The sequence below is a fragment of the Saimiri boliviensis genome, chromosome 16, assembly GCF_048565385.1.
Source record: "Saimiri boliviensis isolate mSaiBol1 chromosome 16, mSaiBol1.pri, whole genome shotgun sequence".
Lineage (NCBI taxonomy): Eukaryota > Metazoa > Chordata > Mammalia > Primates > Cebidae > Saimiri > Saimiri boliviensis.
Window position 1 is genome coordinate 12,621,520 of NC_133464.1, and position 23,481 is coordinate 12,645,000.

Sequence of the window (23,481 nt, forward strand, 5' to 3'; positions counted from 1 at the left end):
CCGCCCCGACTCCCTTTCCTGTGAGCAGTTGTGAGAGGTTCCTTTTCTTTCTGATTCAAGGGTCTTGGGAGGAGTTATTTCAGCTTCCAAGCAGAAAGAAATCAAGCAACAGTTTCTCCTTGTATTTTTCCTCCATATTATTGAAATTAAACTCTAGGTTCCTTAAGCAGAGTGGCGATTAATAAAGTGAGATGTGAACTTGACTTTCCAGTAACCCTGCCCTAAAGGCAGCCCACTCCATCCTTCGAAGCGAGACATCAGTCAAGGTCAGGGTCTCCCTGTGGTTGAGTCTAGGGCATCTCACTGCCCTGTGGCCTGAGGATGGCTCTACCCTGCTGTCTTGCCTGATGCACCATTTCCTATGTTAGAACCTGTATTATGCCGGGAAGCATGAGCGGACCTCCCGGAGCCACGCCAGCCTGAGACGAACGGAGGATGAGGGCTGTCCCAGCACGTCCACGTCGTGCCCCTGTACATCCCAGCATAGAATCAGAGCCCGTACAATAATGAACAGTGAACATTTCTCTGACAGTAGGGCAATATCTGCCCACCCTCTTGTCAGCCTCTGTTCTGCTAAGCATATAGACAGTTCTTTAACACGCCTTCACAATGAACAGCTGACTTATGTACAGTAAAGGAGAAAATGATCAATGGAATGACTATGTTTTGTTTACCCATTTTATTTCATAAGTCATCAACATCCATTCAGTCATTCAACAAACATTTATAGAGTACCGATTATTCATCTGCCATTCTCTGAGCTGTGGGAATTTGACAGTGAGCAAGACACAAACTGTTCCCTTTAGAAGCCCACAGTCAAGTGGGAGAAAATACACATACATGCATGAAAGTAAAAAGTATTACAGAAACCATGAGACATGACCCTCTAAGTTCTCCATACAGAAGAAGCATGATTGATTGATAGAGAAGAAAGTGCTCCAGGGAGAGGGATGTATATGGAAAGGAGCGCAAAGCCTCAGTTGCTTGATGTCACTGAGAGAAGCTGGATAAAAGAGTGATTAACTGGTGCAGGCTTCAACCCTCATCTGTAAAGCAGAGATCATTCTCATTTTCAAGGCTTGTTATGAGAATCAAATAATGTCATATGTTAAATACCTAGCATTGCACCTGGTCTAGCATATGTTCCATGCCTCTCAAACCAGATAAGAAAGGTTGCTGTTATTAAACCATACCATGAAGTCAGACTCAGCAAACAGACCTCTAGTCATCAATTGGGACAAAAGACTTTTACATAAATTTAACCTTCAGACTTAAGTCTAGTTGTGTGCAGTGTATTAATTGCTGATCAGTTTCCTTATTGTACCTGAGTCTGATTTTTTTTTTTGAGAGTTTGATTTTTGTTGATATTTTAGTTGCTATCCTCATTGTCTGTATAGTGTCTTCGAATCTCAAGAAGTTAAGTCATTCTGGAAAGATTTACTTTTCTGTTTTGTTGACTGCCATACAGCATTTTATAATTTTCTGTATTATTATAGACTGCTTGATAATTTGTTCTTGTAACTCCTCACAGAGCAAGTTACTCAGCCTGATCTATAATTTCCAGGATGAGTGTTTATTCACCTTAGAGAGAGAGAGACAGAGAGAGAGAGAGAACAGCCTATTTTTATCTTTAGGGCTTTTGCTCTTTGAAAGAATTTTTTTTAAATAATAGCTTAGCCTCTCTGCAGTACCATTCAAGATGTATCTCCAGGAGAAGAGTGACAGGTGACATGATGCTACCGTGTAACTATGGGTTGTGTCTCACAGGGAAGAACTGGTGTTTGTCATGTCAAATATGAAAACTGTGCACTTCTCTCTTTAGCCTAAAAATGCTTTAGTGGATAATGGATTCCCAATTTAGTCACAATAATGGAAAGGAAATAAAAAGACGCATAATATAAAATCAAAGCATTTTTTTTCCTTTTTACCAGTCTTTGCAGTAAATTCTCAAGGTAAAAACAAATATCCATGTGTGTGAGCACTCACCCTTTCAGGCAACAATTATTTTTTGAGGACTATTATATGGAAACAGTTTGCTGGGCCCTGAGTTAAAAAACACATTTTTCTATCATCAACTAACATAAGAGTAGGAATTCCCTCTCAGTGATTATTTTTGCAGAATATTTAATTGTGGAACCATTTTTATGTTGGAATTATATGTCAGCTGTTTGTATTCCTTAGTAAATGTTCATTGAGAGTCAAACTAAATCAGTCAAGGATTAAGAATTTTTTTTTAAGTAATACACAAGGTTTCTAATCGCGTTTTCTATATTGTGTACAAAAAAGGTATCAAGGAGTTAAGGCTGCTGCTAAATCTATCTTTGAATTTTATATTTTGCTCTTCTTTTTAAACTTTTTCCTCTTCTGAGTGTAGTTTTGCTTATAAATTTTCTCTTCTATTAAGTGTTATGCTAGTCTCAATGTGTTGTATTTGTTGATAATAATGGTGTTCTTCTTATCTGTACCTGAAGTTCAAATGCAATTGAAAATAAATACAGACCAAGGACTGCTTCCTTGTGTTGCCACGGATTTCGAATTTGGAATTTCTACACCTATAATCCCAGCAGTTTGGGAGGCCGAGGCAGGCGGATCGCCTGAGCTCAGGAGTCTGAGACCATCCTGGGCAACATGGTGAAACCTCATCTCTCTTAAAATACAAAAAGCTAGCCAGGCATGGTGGCACACACCTGTAGTCCTGGCTACTTGGGAGGCTAAGGCATGAGAATTGCTTGAATCTGGGAGGCGGAGGTTGCAGTGAGCCGAGATCATATCACTGCACTCCAGCCTGGGCTACAGTGAGACTGTCTCAAAAAAAAAAAAAAAAAATTGAAATTGAAATTGAAATTTCTAAATTCACAAACAGGTTAAAAGCATCTGACATTTTCTCTAGAATCACAGGCTGCACTCATCTTTTTTTGTCTCTGCAGATTTCCAATCTTTGCCTTCCTGTTTAAATTAGATATAATTATAAAGTCATTTTGTCTTTTACTTTTATAATTAAAATCTACCTAGCATATATTTATAGTTTCTTATTATTAAGTACTGTATATTAAAGTTATCTAAATTTGTTTCAGTAATCAAAGGTATTGCTTTTCCCAGGTTCTTTGCACAATTAGTTTCATTATTTGATATTTGACCACAGTGACCCCAGGCGACTGTGTTAGTGATTGAAGCATTGTCAGAAAATTCGAGTGCAAAAAAATCAGATCAATTAAGTTTTAAATTGTTTAGTTTCTAATTTTACAAGATGTTCCCATATATCGAGTGAGTTGATTCATTTCAAAATAAGCAGTCCTTCTTTGTAATTTTCACCTCGTTCACATTTCTTATTCTCAAGGACTAACTACATTCAAATATATGAAACAGAAAAAGGAATACAAATTGGAAGTAATATTTTAATATGAAATTAATTCAATTTTCAAATATATTTCAAGCACCAACAGTGCACAGTGCTAGACAACAAAAGAAAATATAATAAACAAAGAATACATTATCCGTATCCTAAGGAGCTTACAATCTATTGGAAAGATAGAAAGATGTTTCACATAGGGCAAAGACCAACTTGTGCTGGGTGCCTTGGACCCCAAAGGAAGAGTGAAGATTTGGTGTATGTGTAGTGTGCACACATGCACACACATGTACATGCATATTTTAACTCCACATAGTTTCTTTACAGGGTTCAGAACATATGATATTGAAATAACTTACAGTAAAAAATCTTGATCCGTCATCTAAAAAAAATTCACATTTTAAGATACTCTTCAAAGCTTCATGATATGCAATTATAATCGTATTCACCTTTCCATACATCCATAATATCAACATTTTAATCTTGCTGAGGCTCACATTAATCACATCTTAAAATTTTCTTTCTAAGCATAATGTCATATCCAGAGAAAGCTGATTTTATAGAAACACCTTGCCACACACATGATCTGTCATATGCACTTTGGGATTAATTTTGAATTCATGGTGCATGAAAATTCAAATATAGTCAAATGAGATACCACCTTCAACCCAGGCAATTGTAAGTAATTGCTTATTCCCAATTACTATATTTTATTTGGGAGACTTATTCAATAAAGTGGCCCATTACAATAATTACACTACACCTTTCTAGCAGAAATGACCTTCATCCAGCTGTATTCATTGGACCATGGTTTTGTGTTTTACGGTCCTATGTTTTTATAACCATTTTCCCATTTATTATTACCCTGCCAATATTTTTAAAGTGAGAAAAAAATGGAGCCACTCAAACTTTTTCCCAGTTAAAACAGAAAGATATTGTTAACATTATAAATCAAAAAAGCTGATGAATATTTATATTTGTGGTGTGCTTTTGCAAGTAAATATTGATGGCTTTATTCTGAAGGTGGTTTCTAGGGAAAGCTATGGTTCTTTAGATCAAAGCATTGCAGCATCCCAAAGGAATGTATATGCAAGATAGGTGTGGTTACTTCTGGGTGATTGAATTAATCAAATTAATGTTCTGATTGATTGAAAGTTTTGATGGATCCCAGATTTTAAGGAATCAGTAAACGTAAAATATAAAAACTAAGATTATACTGGCTTTAATGAGTTAGGAAATGTATTAATCTCTCTTAGTGTTTCAGGGTCATTATTCTGAAAATTAATTATGCATACGTAGAACCAACAAAAAGATGATTAGTTTAGATTTTGCATTAGGATGTGAGATAAGCAAGTGTTTATAATATGTGGAAACCAAATATTTCAAGTCAAGCAGATAATATTTTGTTACAATATAGTTTAGTTTAGAAAATGCTTTTTTATACTAAGCCTAGTGACAGTTTACATAGACATCACAATGTAGTGAAAAGATCTGAACACTAAAGCTGCATGACCCAGAGTTCTAATAATAATTTTGCAATTTATTATCTAAGTGAACTTAGACAACTTAATTTTTTTGAGCCTTAGATCTTTAGTCTGTAAAAAAGAGATAATAATACCTTACCTACCTATGAGGATTAGTTTGAAGATTAAGTTTAAAATATGTGTATATCACCTCAGCACAGATCAAGGAGCCAAGAAATACAGATATAGAGGTTTTAAAATGTACATTTTTAAATGTGCAATTGGTGTTGATAAAATTATTCATTCAATGACTAGAGAATAACATTCTAATTCAAGAACAGATGTATGATTTTTAAATGTAACCATTTACTATACCACAAAGACATCTAAACATACACATCAATGTCCTAGAGAAGACATTGTTTGACCAAAATGTCCTAAAATCAGAAACCTAAAAACAAGAAAATAACAATCACAAAAAGCCCTACACATTCAGAAATTTAAAACTACTTTTAAATAAGCAAAGAAGAAACATCAATGAAAATAAGGAAATATCTATGACTAAAAAATAATGAACAAAAAAATGCATCAAACTTGTGGAAAGTAGCTAGCAGCATTTTTAGAGGGAAAATTATAGCTCTGCATGGATATCTGGTAAAGAAATAAAGGCTTAAATTAATCTTCCAAGCATTCATTTCAAGAATTTAAAAAATTATCAACCAAGAAAACACTAAGATAGCAGAAAGAAAGAAATAATGAAGAGAAGGGCAGATATTAATCAAAAGGGGGGAAAAGAAGTGATAAGTAATATCAACAAAACTGAAATTTTATTTTTTGGGAACAGTAATGAAAGTGATAAATCTACTTCAAAATTCAACAAGAAAATCATTAGAGCCTTCTGCAAGGATGATAGAGGTATTGGCATCATTGTTTAATCTTGAATTCCCAAGTGAAAACAAACAAAACAAACCCCAAGATATAAAAACCCCGAATCTGTAGTTAATATTTACCATCAAACTTGGTAATCCACAAACCCTAAATGAAAGCAGTGTAGACAAACCAATAGCCACGTGATTTGCATAGTATTAGTGTCTGTGGGAGGAAACCGAGCTTAGTTACAGAGCCTCCAATGTTCATGGAAAAGTAGAACATCTTCTTAGCTCTATTCTGAGATTTAAAAAAAAATCCAGGAGTGGAATCAAAATTGAACAGGCCAGGGACACGAGTGAAAAGGATAAAAGGAGATCTAGACAAAATTTGTGGGGGAAGGAGGATTGAGAAACAGAGCTCGGAAATTCAGAAAGAAAGCTATCATATTTGATCACTATATTAAAACAACAGAAGAGGAAACTCTGAAGTTAACAGAGAAATACTAAACTGTTTGGGAAAACTAATTTTGTTTAAAAATGAAAAAGAGAAAATGATCAAAGCCAAATTCCTTGCAAACATTATTATAACCAAAACAATGAGCAGAATACTATCCCTGTAGACAAGGAAAGCAACACATAAACACACAGTCTAACCAGCTCAAACTGTAGCATACTATTGAAAAATTAGCTAAAAGACATAAAAATTACCTGAGGTTGAAATAGCAACATAAATGCAAGTTAGAAAAACTCAGAAATGAGGTGCCAGAACTCAGAAAAGTTATAAATTAAAGCAATGAATACTAAACTAGAAGGAACATAAAGGGACTTCAGATGATTCAAGAGTGAGAAATAGAAAATGAAGAGGAGGAAACTTTTTAAAATCAAAAAGTAATGAAGAAAGAGATAAAAATGATTTGTAATAAAAATAACAAATTGAAGAAAGTCAGAATTCCAGCATCTGCATTATAGGTGTCCCTAAAGAAGAAAAACCACAGCAAGAGATGAAAACATGTTTTCATGAAACTTTTGTTTTGCTGATTATTTCAGGTGATTGTCAATATCTCTTAGCGCCAGAAGAGGGCAATGCAGAGCAGTGTAGCTCTCAGTTCTTTGTGACGACTAGCACAGCCTAAGAATGCCCTTTGCCAAAAAAAAATATGCAAAGCTTTGCTATAGAAGTAAGAAAAACAAAGGGAATAACTAGATAATCACTAAAGGCCATCTTTGTTTGGTAGAAAAAAACAAAGTGTATAATGATCTAAATACAAATCTAGGACATCAAATATATATCAAGTATGTATTTGTATAAATAGATAAAAGAAGACTTATATATGTGTATCTATATAGATATATGAAAGAAGACGTTGTGTGTGTGTGTGTGTGTGTGTGTGTGTGTGTGTGTGTGTTCTTTCCTTCTTTTAAGAACATCTCAAAGGCCGGGCATGGTGACTCACTCCTATAATCCTATCACTTTGGGAGGCTGAGGCAGGGGGGGTCACTTGAGGTCAGGAGTTCAAGACAAGCTTGGCCAACATGATGAAACCCAATATCTACTAAAAATATGAAAATTAGCCAGGTGTGGTGGTGCACGCCTGTAATCCCAGCTACTAGGGAGGCTGAGGCAGGAGTATTGCTTGAGCCCGGAGGGTGGAGGTTGCAGTGAGTGGAGATCACACCACTGCCCTCCAGCCTAGGCAATAGAGTGAGACTCTGTCTCAAAAAAAGTACATCCCAAAGCTAAATCTGATGTTTTTCTATTATAATATTTATTTTCCTGCTACCTCGGGTGTTAGTTATAGGAACAGTTCTCAAGTACTCCCTTGTATGGGTTAATACTGTATTTTGTCTTAATCAGTTCAAGTTCAGAACAGAGGCCATTCAGTAGGCTTTTAGCAATCTTGTTGTGCAGGGTAGAAATCATTTAGGCAATTGTGTGCCAGATATTATCCCAAAGGTTTTTCCTAACATGAAATTGCAGGGGCAATAGGTAAGTGATTGGATTCAAACTGTCATCTTCCACTGAGGGAAAGACAACTAACACATGTTACTGTCCTGTGAAGATGAAGTAAGAGTTGTGGGATCTGGAGTCCTCTCTTAAAACTCACTGTCACAGCCTCTGTGCCTGGGTCTGTCTCTGGACTATGTGTGTTCTTAGGTGTCTAAAGAGCAGATGCTCCATGATAACGGGGCCACCAGCTGTCTTCCATCCTCAAAAGCAGCTCTAGGCACCTTTCCTTGGGAGTTGAGCTGTCAACTCAGAGGTTAAATCCATGCCAAAATCAGCTCTTTACAGGAGGGGAGAAGTAGGAAAGCTTCATGAGACATCATTGGAAATAGCATGTACAAGCTACCAAGAAAATGGAATCTCCAGGTAAATGGCATCCACTCTTGTCTCCTCATCCACACATTAACTTTCCTCCTAAGAGTTCTAGTGAATAATGAAACCAATTCGGTTTTTCATTTTTGAACAGAAAAATGAATGAGCCACCTTTCCTTATGAGGGGGAAATTGCGGATCTGCTGTGAAATGTGAAAAGTGGATTGCTAGTTACGATGTTATCTAGGTTGCCATTTGTGACTAAAAAGACCTGTCTGTAACTCTGGTTCTTCTCCATTATGGCTTTATGGACACTTTGGTTGACATTATAGCATCTGTTCATAGCTGTGTTTTTAGAATGAGGCGCTGGGGAATTGTACCTCAACATACCTAGCCCTTGTCGAAAAGAAACAAACGAGGTGTTCTGTTTTTATGGAATACAGAGTTTTCTGTCTTCTGAGGGTGTTTCTCCGACCCCAGCCCCACAACTTTTTTTGAAACGCAGAATGCTCTGTATGGTTTCTTCTGCTTGCCTGGTTCCAAGATCTGGCTAGCACAGCAATTATACAGGTAGTTTGCACCAAATTAACTTGCCCTGTGCACACACGTCTGCTTCAGTCCTTCGCCCAGTGCCACCTTTGCCTTTAGGAATCTTAGCCTTCCTTCAAGGCCCAGTATAACCTCCACTTTTTCAATGAAGCCTTTGCCGACTAGTGCAGACTCACTGCTCCACCGCAGAGAGCTCCGGTTCCTCTCACCCTTTTTCTCCTCTATATGTTGTCTAGCACTGCGCTGTCTACTGCACTGCACTGGTCACTGATGATCTCATGTGTCCCACCCTTGTTTTCCTATCTAGGCTATTCACTTCTAGAAACCAAGAACTCCAAATTCTGTTTACCCTAAATCTCCTATGGTCACTAATACCAGGCTAAGTTCTCAGTCCATCTAATCTATTGATCCAAATGAACAGGTCTCAATTACTATCTTCAGTCTGACTCCTGGAGTCACACTTTCCCGTTATTTATCATTTATTCTAGTTATTTATTGTTTATGATGGGAACATGATGGCCCACTTCCCTGCTTTCTCTTTGCCATCCTTCTGCCTGCGTTAACTCCTTGTACACCGTCCACCAATCTGACTTCTGCAGCTAGCAAGCCACACAAACCTGAGCTTGGGGAGTGTATCTTCAAATTTATAGTCAGCATCCAGGAAGATTTTCTCCTTAGTTCCCTTCTCTGAAGTAATTTTACCATCGCCAACTAAGGAAGAAACCATGAATGGCCATTTTATTCGTCCCCATGTCTTCAAGGAAAACAATTCCTAAACTCATTGTTCAGATTAGAGTTGGGTTACAGGCAAAGAACCTGCAGCAGACATAATGTGGATCAGAGAACACTGCACCAGTCAGACAAATAAGGAGTCCAGCATGAGCGTCAATGTTAAAGACTGTGGAAACTGAAAAGGCCTGTTCAGATGAAGGCCATTATCACAGAGAGGCACAGCCAGTGCACCCCATCCGTGGCTGGGACGTGGGGCCTCACGGTTCATGGGGCTGCCCAAATGAAAGTGAAAATAGAAAAGAATCCATTGTATGATGATGCTTCGGTGAAAAATATTTGTGTTTCGTGTTTTAACGATGTCATCTATTGAATGGTTTGACAGTGTATTATTTCTTAACATTCCCAAACTAAAGCGATACTCTTATAATTTTCAGCTTCGCAAGTCTGTTTTCAGCATCAGAGCAAGGAACCTTCTGGAAAAGGAGACTGCAGTCACTAAAATCTTAAGGTAACACCAATTAATATTGATACATAATTAAACACAAGTGGGATTATATTAATCAAAAAGCAGCTTTTTAAAAAATGAATTAATGTTCTGGGCATCACATCAGCATATACTTTCTGCCAGAAAGTAGCTTTGCGTATCTATATACTTATAAATAATGTCGAAGACATTATTAATGTTATTTCTAAAAAAAACACATATTTTATTAGCTCAGTAGTCCTTTCTTTTCACGTATTTAAACATAAAGTGTAAGTATAAACATTTACCAAAAGGTGAAAATAACACTGTTATTTTTAACAGTTTTATATCTTTTGTGATATCTAAAGGAGAAATCACAATCTAAAGGATACTTGCTAAAAGAGTAAAATTTTTCATTATAATTCATTAATCTATTAACACATTTATTAAAAATCTGGAAAAAATAAAATGTATACCAATCTTCTTAGAATGCCTTATGAACATATACTTTTTTTTTTTGAACATATACTTTTAAGGCTATTTTCTAGAAGATATCTTGAAATGAAGCATCAATAGGGAAAATTAAGCAACCTGCTTAAGAATTTTATAAGACTATGTTATATTATACAGTAACGTTATGAGTATAAAAACACATAAGCATTTGGAATAGTATTTATTGATACTTACATAAACATATGTAAATGACACAACTCAAGATTGGGAACTGGAGGTAGGATCGCTCACAAGGCTAGTGGACAGATTCATGCCAGGAAGACCCCTGCAAACCTGTGGTGAGTGGTAAGAAGGTCTAGCTCCCTCCTACTAGATTCATTACTAAGAATAGACATTAAAGCATTCTCTCCAGAATGCATATTACTATAACTTGGAAAACAGTATGAGGAAATAAATCTTAGTATATATGATCTTTAAAACTATTATTACTTTACAATACTACCTAAAATTTGTAGGTAAAAAAACATTCCTAACTAATCAGGACAGTATTTCTCGCTACATTAGCTGACATTCATGCATAGAGTTTAGTATGTGTTGGAGTAGCTGTTATATGATGAAAATAATTATTTCTGGGGCTTGCGTATTATCACCACAAAATGTGATGAGATAAATAGACAAGGTCTCATTGAAATAGACAACCTGTGTTCCAACTTAGGCTTGCTCCCAACTGGCTGGTAACTCCATCCTGGTATTACCATCAGAACATGCAGTGAGGCTGGCCTTGAACCACACATGTTACATCAGGATCATGATTCCAGCTGCACCTACACCAGACAAGTTCATGGTAGGGTCCTACAGCAATGCCAATCCACTCACTAAAAAGAGAAAATCACCCTCAAACCAGAAACTACCCACAAGGACATCATAACTCTCAGAGTCTGCAATGAGAATCTGCCTGTCAAGTCAGGAACTACAGGGACCTTACTCACCTGTCCAGAGCAACCTGGCTTGCGGTGAGTGTGAATGGGCCCTCTGTATGAATGGGTTTCAGAGTCGTTCCTAGTTAGAAACAGATTCTTGCAAGGAAGAGATATCCAGGCCTCACTTCCTTAGGAACTCTTTCCTAAAACTGATCTGTCACTTTACCTTTTTCACCCTCCTATCCTTATTTACCCCTCTCATAGTTTACAAAAGAAAGGTAAAACTCTCACTCCTCCAGAAACTATGCTATGTGTTCATCTGGATGTAAAATCCTCTGGGTTGCCAAGTAAAAGTACCGTTCCCACCTGGCTTTCTCCAAAAGGAGGGTCCCATGGGGCCATGCCTTATTATTTATCCAGGTGGCAATTTTATGGATAACTTCCCTCCCAAAACTATGCACCTTAGAGCTGGGCCTTAGAAATAACATGATTGTCATAAGAGCATGTGGTTACATGTTATCTGAATTGAAAAATAAAACCAGACTTTTTCTGATAGATTCAGCTAATTGGTTTGACAATGAAAACTAATTTAAAAAGTGAACAATATCATAAAAATTGAATAGATTGAATGGCTAAGAATCTCCAATTTGTTTCTCAAAATTATTTTCAAGCACAAACACAGTAATGCTAGAAATTACATTCTTCTATTTAACATGGAACAAGAGGAATTTAGTTGCTGATTTTCAAATATACAGAAGTGGTTTTTGTTTCTTTAATTACATAATGTACATAAGCAATATTTTAAAGACTATCAGGGAATATAGACCCCTCAAACTTGCTCAACAATGATGTAGTTAGGGGATACCCAGAGCTAATAGTATTTTACTACAGTGCAGCATAATAAGAAATGAGAGGCAGTGCTTCAGAACTGCCTGAGCTATGTTACCTTGTGAATCTCAGGAATAAAAAGCCAAAATTTGGGGGGAAAAAAAAGAATTTTTTAAATACAAATTTGATCTTATAAAGTCATTTCACTTTTTCTTCTGTGGGAATGGTTTCTTCATTGTTTCTATACTAGTCTCTGCATGAATTAAGGGCAAATGCAAAATCTCAAACTGATGCTTTGGGAGTACTTATCATTTCACCACTAATCGTAGTTAATAACAGTGGCAGTGATACTATACCTGCATTATAAAATGATCCATTAGTTAAAAAGTCAAGAATAGATTGGATCTGTGTCTATGGATGTTTGTGGGCATCGTTTATGCTGTTTTTCTAGGAACAATAGCAGCTAAAAGGAAAAAGAAGAGGGGGAATAGTGATTTTTTTAAAAAAAGAAAATATTTGCAGTAACCTCAGGACAATTGATTCGAACAACCTTCCACAAAATAGGGAAGGAACAAAAGCTCTCCACCCTTCTTTCAGTGTCTTCTTACTGCCTCTAGAGACTCCGCTCTCCCAGGCTCTAACCTTGCTGCCTGTGGATTAAACTCTGCAAGGATTCCTGGGTAACTTAGCAGTGGGGTCTCCCAGGACCATCTGCATTTTGAAAGAAGGCTTTTAAAAAATGAAAGGGCTTTAAAACAAAGGGGATGCAGAGTCCATCTTTTAATAGATGGGTCTACCTAGATACAAGTAAGTCTGACAGAGACTGCCGCTTTAGTGTTCTCTCACTTTTAACTTTGTAAGTTTGTTATTTTCGTAGAATTATTGTCTTTAGTCTCATCCAAGAGGTTCCTCGCCAGGGAGGTAAGTAAGAGAAGTATAGGGAGGCTTGAAAAAAAGACCTGAGTTGGATCATTTTGGCAAACATCACATTCGTCCTAATTTGTGTGCAGATAGAGATAAATCACATAAACTTTAAATCCAGAGGACTATAAGAGGAAGCTTTTATGAAATATTAGTATCTTAGGATAACTTTTCAAAAAATGACAAATATTTGGGAAAAAATTAAACAAAGCAACTCCCTGACTTAAGGTTTCTGGAGGCCTCGCTGGGTAAACGGGCAATTAATTTAAATTCTCAGCTCTCATGTCTATTCCATGGGAGTGGGGAGGAGGCGATCTTCGGGTCCCTCCAGTTTTCCTGTAGGATACTAGACTTGATGTTCAATCCCCCCTGGCTGGCATCAGGTTCTGCTTCTTTGTAGCCTTGAACAACTCACACCTCTGACCCTCAGTTTTCTCGTCTACCTTAAAAAGGTTGTCTGAATAATCCATTGACCAAACAGTGAAATTTAATGCTTATTCCAGTAAGGAAAGCTGCCTCGTCTTCACAGTGTCTCAGAAGGAATAGGTCCGAGGTGGATAGTTGGAGGGTTTTGGGTTTGGGTTTCAGCGTCCATAGGATGGAGGTCTGTTTGAGATTGGGCAGAATTCGTGTTACGAGTTGACTATTGAAGATGTTGATACGGACAAGTCCTAGTTACTGTTCTGAAGACAGCAGTGCTGTAGTTGAGGACCAGGTAGGGAAACTGACCTGCCTGGTGCCTCTCCACTGCTCTCCGTGTTCTTTCCCCTGACTTTGGCTCAACATCTGAATTATCCGTTCTTTACAGAGAGTTTGCCCTTCTGATTTCATTCTCCTTCTTGACTCGGGTGATCTAAGAAGAAGAAAAATAAATGGTGACCTTCTGCTGTCCTCTTCACACATGAAATTTATTTTTCCTTTTGTGCCTTTTAGGTTTTTAATCAGACAAATGTATTACCTTTAACAAACAAATGCTACTGATTTTTATACATCGTATTTTTTTTTCAAGTTTGGGATTGATGGACCCCATTGGGTAGATTCTTGACAAAAATCTTAATGAATACCAATTATTTGTAGGTGTCTAGCTTGACCAGTTGAGCGACCTAGTGTCTGGAGAAGAGGGTTGGCCCGGCAGTCTGTAGTTCAGATAAATGAATTTGGGGGAAGTGCCTGAAGCCAACAGTGAAGTTGCTGACTGGTTAACAGCTTTACCTTCCTGGACGAGTCAAGTCATATTGACACAGAGCCCTCAGCTCTCAGCCCTGGAAATGAAGCTGGAAAGCTGCCAGGGGTCTTAGTTCTCAGGGGATCCACATTTCCAAATATCCATCTTCCATTTGAAACAGGATCCGCATTATTCTTACAGAAAGTATGTTATATACATTACTATGAACAGGAAATTCCAGCCCCCAGAGGAAGAAGTCTTTCAGGGAGGAAGGGCCCTAGTGCCTGAGGTATGTGACTCACAGGTAGAATCACCCATTTCTATGTATAATCATCTTTAATTCATGTTTTTGTACCTTTTTAAATTAATTGATGTTTTGAGAAATAGAAATGAATTTTTGAATATATTTGAGAACTCTTTGATGAGAAAAAAAAAAGTAGGCTATTTTTACAGAACTTGAGAATACTGGCCCGCGCTAAAATGCAGATGATTGGCTTGGCACAAACAGGCATCTGTGTCGTTGTTTTTTAAGACTCGCATGAAGAGGACTGTGAGAGAGAGAATGTTCCACTACCTGAATTATAAAATCCGAGATTGCTATTAAATTTGCTGTTGTTCTGACTTAGACTATATTGTTCAGCTCCACTAAAGAAAGCTTCTTTTCAAAAGGCAGTGACCTTTTCTCTGCATCAGGCAAAATCAGAAACAAATAGCAATGTGCTTTCAAAAGCGTCCCTACCTTTGCTGAGATTTCCTCTAATTCAAAGCCCTGAAATTGAGCAAAAACGCATTATCATTCCTGCGAAGCTGAAGGAATAGAGAAATGTCAAAATAAAACAATTAAACATTTTATGCTATTTTTGAAAGTTCCATCCTTTTATGGTTTGCCATGAGTACCTCCTTAACAAGGAAAATATCTTTATAACCTTTCAAATGCTCAGTCTTATATGATGTTTACATTCTGACATTTGGTTTTATAACATAGCTTTCTTTGCCATGCGCTTATATTAATAATTTTTAAGCCTTAAGGAATAGTCTTTAGTTTAATGCTACTTACTACAGAAAAAACTTAAACAGGTTTAATAAAATACATAGGGTTAGTTTTTGTCTTATTCATCATTTTAAAAGAATCATGTAATGACTGTACATACAACTTATATACTACTTACATATGTATAAAATCACTATATATTTATTAATCTGCAGTTTCTTAAATGACATTAGCTGGATTTTTTTTTCCTGAAAGAAAGTGCCCCTAACAATTCATGCATTCATTCAAGAAATATCTCTGGAGTGTCTTTCACATGCGAGGCATTTCACACCGTTTGCTTTTTCCCATTTGGAAAATTCTCCTTTCAGAATTATTGTTCCATAGGTCAGCCCAGCTATTCAGCAGCCATGGATAAGGTCATGTTATTTCTCTGCCGCTCTGCATTCTGGGCTGAACTAGCAAGACACCCTCGACACTGCTGCGAGGAACTGAGTGTGTTACAGTGTCCCCTGGACCTTTGAGCTGCACTCCTCAGTGGAAAGGGAGGGTACTGGACTGACCCTACAGATGAGAGAAAGGCAGAGACCCCTGCAGCGTAGGGTTTGTGCCAGCTCCCTGAGATAGCAGCGATTTTTTTTTAAATCAGCCTTTGGTATGAATAATCCCAAGTTTTAAGAAAATAGAGTATTGAGAATTACTCTCATAAATATTTGTCTTTGCAATTCTATTAAGGCTGCCTGGTAATTACTGGCTTTTTCTTAAGATTTTCCAGACCCTTAAAAACTCTGGTGGGGTAGTTGAAGGACTATTTGGAAATAAACTAAGTAGACAGATGAAAATTAAGTGTGTTCAGAGAACCATAAACTAAGGAGACAAGATGTGTGTCTTAATGGTTTTGCATAAAACATAAAATAGTAAAGATATGAAAGTGGCAAAATATAACTAACTTAAAAATAATATATTCTAATCACATTTTTAGATAGTATCTGATCTGTGATAATCAAAATATGTTATATTTTATTGAGATAACATATGATTTGTAGATTGTTTTTAGATAAACCCAAAAGTGAATATAATTGTGTTATGGATTAGAAGGGCTACTGCGTTTTTGAGATGGAGTTTCGCTCTTGTCACCCAGGTTGGAGTGCAGTGGGAGGATCTTGGCTCATGACAACCTCTGCCTCCCAGGTTCAAGCGATTCTCCTGTCTCCCAGCCTCCCAAGTAGCTGGGATTACAGGCATAAGCCACCATGCCAGGCTAATTTTGTATTTTTAGTAGTGTCGGGGTTGCTCCATGTTGGTCAGGCTCGTTTCAAACTCCCGACCTCAGGTGACCCACCCACCTCAGCCTCTCAAAGTGCTGGGATTACAGCCATGAGCCACTGCGCCCAACCTGGGGAGTTTTGGCTTTTTTTAAATAAACTTTATATTTTGAGCCGTTTTAGGTTCACAGCAAAATGGAGCAAAGGTACAAAGATCTCCCATGTACCTTCTGCCCACACACAGGCACAGCCTCCCCAGCTATTAACATCCCCACCAGAGCAGTACGTTTGTTACAAGTGCTGAACCTGCACTGAGACATCACAATCACCCAAACTCTGTAGTTTACACTAGGGTTCACTCCTAGAGTAGAACATTCTGTGGGTTTGGACACATATGTGATGACGTGTGTCTACCATTACAATATCATACAGCAGAATTTCAGTGCTCTAAAAATCTTCTGTGTTCCACCTGTTCATCCTTCCCTCTCCACAAACCCTGGCAACCAATGATCTTTTCACTGTTTCTACGGACATAGAAATTCACATAGAAATACATAGATATGTGTCTCCATAGACGTGCACTGATGTTTATGGCAGCTTCATTGACAATTGCCAAAACTTGGAAGCAGCCACGATGTCCTTCAGTAGGAGAATGGATAAACAAACTGTGGTCCATCCAGAGAGTGGAATAATTATTTAGCATGGAAAAGAAATGAGTTATCATCATGAAAAGACATGGTGTAAACATAAACGCAGGTTACTAAGTTAAAAGAAGCCAGTCTAAAAAGTCTACATACTGTATGATTCCAGCTATATGACTTTCTGTGAGAGACAAAACCATAGAGATGGGAAGATATTTAACAAGGTCTTTCTTCTGTTATTTTATCACTGGAGGGTAAAGTAGTATAGAACATAGAATACATATCTGTTGAATATTGGCCAGTACCATTTCTGCAATATTTACAAAATTTCACTTTTATTGTAGTGAAAAGTTTAGCCTTTGCATTGAAATTTGCACGTTGCTGAGTCAGTAGTGTTACTAAATTTGAAGCCCAGCGAATGATGGGGGATTGCAGACATTTTTTATGCTGAAATTTAATAGGTGCACTAAAGGCATGGATTTCTCATGAGTTAATTTTTCTGTTTTGTTTATAGTATGGGTATAAGTTCCTAAGATAAAGACATTCAAGGTTTATTTTATTTTCTGCCTACAATGAAGTTCTGGTCACCCATGTACTCACATTTCTATGAAACCATTTTTATGAATAACACAAGATTGGGAAGAACTAACTCGCGGTTGCTATGAAAAAGCCAGATCCATTTACTTGGGACAGGGCTGAGTCACAAAGGAGTGGGGTATCCACTAGGATAAAAATGCAGCTTTTTCCTCATCTCAGCAAGAGGCCATTACCGACGAGCTCACCCATTAGCATCCGCTGTTGTCTCTACTTGGGAAGATCACATTGTCACTCTAGTGGAGTCAGGTAAGAGCCATTTCCAGGAAATACTCATTATCCATTCTCTTAGTTATGCAATCATAGTTTTACATGATTACCACTGAAAGACTATTTTCCTGTTGTCTGCTAATGTGATTACATTACATTAACCAACCTCGGATAATACTTTAAAACATATTACTTGCGGAGTTCGAGATTTGAGCAAAATCCCTCAAATGTAATGCTCTGCAAAGTTATACTGCAGTTCCTTTAGACGGTAATTATATTTAATACCAGATGCTGGGTGTAATCTAACTTTTCTATAATGAGTGAAAATAATTTGAAGACTCATAAGCCTCTCCCTTTCATTACAGAATGTATAGGCTTTTCCCCCACCCCTGTTCTGGGACATTAAGAAAGAAGACAGGAAGACAAAGAAGAAAAGAAGCGGGGACCCCCTGCTACTGTGTCTATAAACAGCTAGTGGTGTTTAAAGGCTAATAAAGCTCCAAAATCTCTCTTAGAACCATCATCTTTAGGCCAATTTAAAAATATTTTAGATGGAGAAATGTCAAGAAAAATAGAGACAATTTCAAGACATGATTCTCTTTTCCCAACCTCCACAAAAGATTATATATATATATTAATATATATATATAATATATATATATATATAGCTGTCATATAAGGAGCAATTGAAATTCCATAGCACAAAGGCAATGCAGGGGGAAGAAAAGCCTCAATCTTTCATATATTTTTTTCTCAAAGGCTTGGCAAGAAACCAGGGGTAATATTTTTGCAACTGGGAATGTGTGTTTGCTGAAGAATATTCCCACATTTGAATCATCCTCAGGGGTCCTCATCTTGTTTTACTTTCAAAGGTAGAGAGGGCATAACATTAACCCCAACTGGGAAAAGGAAAATGCCTCACCGTAATTCTCCTCCAGGGAACAGGAATAAAGGGATTACATATGGCTGCATAATGCAGAATTTCCTCACTCAGACAAGACAAAAGACTTCATTATTTTTCACCAGACACTTGAAGTCTTGTGCCTCCCAGTTGCAGACCAGGAGGCTGGACAATTTTTTATATCAAGCCACTAGATGGAGCTCCTGAGAAACTGCCTCCTCATACTTGGCATTATGAAGAGATCTAGGGGAGATGTTAAAAACCTTGATACCTGACACTACCCAGTCCTTCCCCTAAGAAAAGTGAGACTGTCTCTGAAGATCACAGTGTTTTTCCAGTATTAGCTTTGCTTTTACTCTGGGCAGCAAATAAATGAACGTTTTCTTCCTGAAGACATACCTCGTTTGTCCTTACGTGAGACCAAAAGGCATCTCAATCCTAATGAAAAATTTAAAATGGCAAATTATAACACCATGGAATATTCGAGCATTTCTCCTTCTGGGTAGATCTATTGCCTGGTAACGTTAAGGAAGTGCACATCTCATTTCTTATATAAAATAAATATCAAATTCTGTAGTTATTCACTATTTGGGCTTGCAAGTATTAGATTCCTGTAAGAGAAGGTATGTGGAGGCCACATTCCTAGTGACAGATCAGATCTCCAGTTAAAGAAATGGAAATGAATTCACCTGCTACAACCTGCTTTGCTCCACACTGGCTTTCAGCCTTCCCTAATATCTTCCATACACAATATAGAGAAAGACTTAAGAATTTTTTAGTTGCAAGAATCAGTGTCATTTTTCTTTCATTACTGTCTCTTCTAGTGTAGGTATGCAGCTCATTATTCTTGAGTGGCATCATAATCTAACTTGAGATAAAATTAAGATTGTTTAACTTGCCCTTTTAAAAAGCATATTTTAAACACATGCTGTTTTGTCCGTGATTATTTTCATGCTCCAAAAGCATGGAGTGATCAAAAAGAAATCAAAATATTTGATCTTCACAGAATTTCAAGGTTCATTCATTCCACAAATATTTATTGAGCACCTACTGTGGACAAGAGCTGAGAAATAATCATGAACAATTTTAAAGACAACCCCTGCTCTCTTAGAGCTCTTTGGAGCATGGTATCTGTGAAGAACTAAAAGACCACAGAGAATGACATGGAAAGAATGCGATTTCTCCTGGTAAAAATGAGGCCAGAAAGAGAGGTAGAGGGAGACCACACAGGGCTTTGTAAGCCACACTGCCCGTTAGGCCTAGTCTTTTTTAAGGCAGTGATAATAACTACATTCGTGATCTGTTGCTGCATAACAAATTACTCCAAAACTTAAGTGATTTAAACAACACATTTTTAATCTCACAATTTTAGTCAGGGATCTGGGCATCACTCAATCGTCTGTCTCTCCAAGTTGCATGCATTTGGACTTGAGTGGAAAAAATAACACTCAATCCTTGTGAGCTGTGATATGAAGGCCTCAGTTCCAAGCGGTTTGCTGGATTCCTCCCCAGGCGGAACTCTCCGCAGAGTACCTGACAACATGAAGCTTGCTTCATGGTCAAGCAAGCAAGAGCAAGTCAGCATGAGAGAGGGAGGTAGAGAGAGAGACAGAGAGAGCACTAGGAAGACAGAAGTTACAGTGTTCTACAATCTCTCCCATTCTTTCGCTTCTTAGAAGGAAGTCACTAAGTGCCACCCACATTCAAGGGGAGGGAAGTACCCAAAGTCATGAAACCCAGAGGGCAGAGATCATCAGGGTAATCTCAGAAACCTGCCTACCACAATACCATATGGATGTTCATTCGAGAGAACATTTGGTTTGGGATAATAATGCAACATGTTTCTTGAGAGTGGAGTCACGGAGACCAGTTAAGAGGCTGCAGCATTAGTCCATAGTGGACGGCACTATCGGTCAGAACGGAAAAGACTGCGCTCCCACTATCATCCTCTGCCAAACTTGCTGCTTAGTCCGCAGTGCTATGTAGAGTGTTTTAACATCCGCCACAACACGGGACAAAATACAGCAGGAAATAATAGCAACTACAATTCTAAGAAAGTGTCGATGTTTCCAAAGCACTGTCACATTCATAATCATCTTCTTCCAACTCCTTCTGAAGTCAGAAGGAAAGGCTTTATTGTTCTATACGTTTTGCATATGAGAAATGGAGGCTCAGAGAAAGCACGTCACCTATCTAAATCCCACAACTTATAAAAACTGAAGTGTGTGCTTCTCAAGCTTGTGTTTTCTCAACTCATCTTCTCCATTAGACTTCCAGACAAAGGCAGAACTTTCCATCAGCAGCTGCACTGTGGGGGCCACACCATCCCCACGCACCCGCTGCTGCCCTCCCTACTCACCCTCCCCACCTTTTCAATTACTCATTCTGTTCATCAGGCAGCCTGAGGGCCAGGAACCAAACTTCCCAGGAACAGGAGGCTGAGTGATAAAGTGGTCCCTAATCTACTCACAGCCTAGTAAGGGGAATAACTAATGATAAGAACATGCCGTAAGCATTAAAGGAGCTCGATTAATAACGTACCGTAGGAACATGGAGTATGTAACAAGTCATTTTTTGTGCTTTCATATAGGTGAAATATTCATTTCTCATTTCATGTTACTTTGCAGAACCCATTTATATCAGTCTGTCATTGTACTATGCATGTTGAAACACTGTTTGGTATTTCATGGTTTGCCTCACTGTATATTCTTATACATGGTAGCATTGTATTTCCTTTCAAAAATAATAAAGCAAACTTTCACCGTGCCTTTGTATGAACCTGGGCACACTGGACTTGAGTAGATGTAACCTCTTCGCAGATCTGATTGTGTCCAGCTGACATCTAGAGCTTTCTGCCAACACTCTTATTTTCCAAAATAGCAAAATGTCTTACATGGCCGAGGAATGTGACAATGGCTAAGGTACCACAGGGCTGTTTCATTATGAGAAACATCCTATTGTGGGAATATTTCTATACCTGTTTCAGCATCCCGGTGAGCTCCAGGCCAAAGGATTGTAAAACCTCCTTCCCATTCCTTTGCTCCTGTGTCCGCCATCCAATCTCAGGTTTGTCACTTTCATGTGTAGTCCTTTCCTGATGCACCAGGAACCTGTGTGTGGCCAGTGGTCTCCTGGTATAATGAGATTAGATTTTTCAGAATGTTCTCTTTAGACGTATTTATGTATCTGTACAAAAGTTGTTTCATGCTGTTTAGTAAGTGAAAAAATAGCGATTATTTGGGGTTTGTTTCCAATAATACATTTACATTCAGTGAATTTGTATGATTTTTTTCATAGATATTTACCATAATTATCTTCATCCACATTAAAATTATTTTTCAGTACTTAATATGACATATTTAATAAGTTCTTATATGTTATTAGAAACTAAGTTCTTATGTGATATTATATGTTCTTGATAATATAAATATGTTATCTTTAAGTACTTTAAAATGCGTCTATTATACGTGTATCATAAGAGCTATTTTAAGTATGCTAAGCACATACATATCCTTTTCTCAAAGATCTTAACTCTGAGACAGACAGTAATAATATTCAAAGCCATTCAAGAAATGCATTTTAAGAAACATGAATATGAAAATATTATGTAAAAATGGCAGGATTATATGTTCAGGTGTTGAGCAAATAAAGTATCATTCGATTTGCATATCATAAAATCATTGATTTTTCAACCTATGAGCTATCTTTCAGAGCAAGTCTTTCTCTTCATTTTACCAGTAAGTGAGATGGGCCCAAAGATCACCCAACTAGTTCCTAACAGTGTAACTTCTGGCACACAGGTCTTTTAATGCCTTGTGTTATTTTCTTGCCACTAACCAACTATCTCAAGGGAATTCCTGTCATTCCCAGTTGGAGAAAATTTTCTGGAGAAGATTTTTTTTTTTCTCTCACCAAAACTCTTCACACCACAGGTGTTAGGCCACTCAATTGCTTTCACTCATTAGCAAATCTGAAATTAACACAAGCCCAGTTATGGTCTAAAGAGAACATGTTTGCAAAAGTCTTCATGGTTTAGCGAATACAAAGCAAGTGGTAACTGGTTACCAGTAAGCTGCAAGCTTCCGACTGAGGTTGCCGTAGGTAATAATTCCAAAAACTGTGTGCTTTTTTTAAAATTGTGGTTTTAAAAACAACACATAACATTTGCCATCTAAACCATTTCTAAGTGTACAGTTCAGTTGTGTTGTGTTTACATTGTTGTGCATAATTCCAGCTTTAGTTACTTCTCTTTATGACTCATTTTTGCTTCTAAACTTTATGTTTTCCTGTTTTTCTCAAGTTCTGCAAAATCTCCTTGGAACATGTATTTCATCATTCCAGGAGGCTGAGTGAACAAATCCTTCCCAAAGGGGGTTTATTAGAAACTGACATCGTGATTGACTGTGTGTATTAGTCTGTTTCCATGCTGCTAATAAAGACATACCTGAGACTGGGCAATTTACGAAAGAAAGAGGTTTAATGATCTTAGAGTTCCATGTGGCGGTGGAGACCTCACAATCATGGCGGAAGGTGAAAGCCATGTCTCAAGTGCTGGCAGACAAGAGAAGAGAGCTTGTACAGGGAAACTCCCCTTTTTAAAACCATCAGATCTCGTGAAACTTATTCACAGTCACGAGAACAGCACGAGAAAGACCTGTCCCCACAATTCAGTTACCTCCCCACCAGGTCCCTCCCACAATACGTGGGAATTCAAGATGAGATTTGAGTGGGGACGCAGCCAAACCATATCACTGTGGGTAGGCTGGCCTTCCTGCTTATGGTGTCCAGATAGAAGCTCTACCATTATTTTTGGAGAGGAGGGAGGAGAGAGAAGGAAGAGAGGCCACAGACGAG

General features: G+C 37.7%; 1 protein-coding gene across 5 annotated transcripts in view; it reads left to right on the forward strand.

Moving 5' to 3' along the window:
• NALCN (sodium leak channel, non-selective) overlaps positions 1–23,481 on the forward strand; it is a 374,466-nt gene that overhangs the window by 292,055 nt on the left and 58,930 nt on the right. For 4 of the 5 annotated variants that reach the window (XM_039473391.2, XM_074387470.1, XM_074387469.1 and 1 more), the window contains 2 exons: positions 9,713–9,786; positions 17,679–17,765. In XM_039473391.2, coding sequence (XP_039329325.1) covers positions 9,713–9,786; positions 17,679–17,765 — 161 coding nt within the window. The remainder of the gene's footprint in view (positions 1–9,712; positions 9,787–17,678; positions 17,766–23,481) is intronic. The other variant, XM_039473390.2, reaches the window with a different exon arrangement.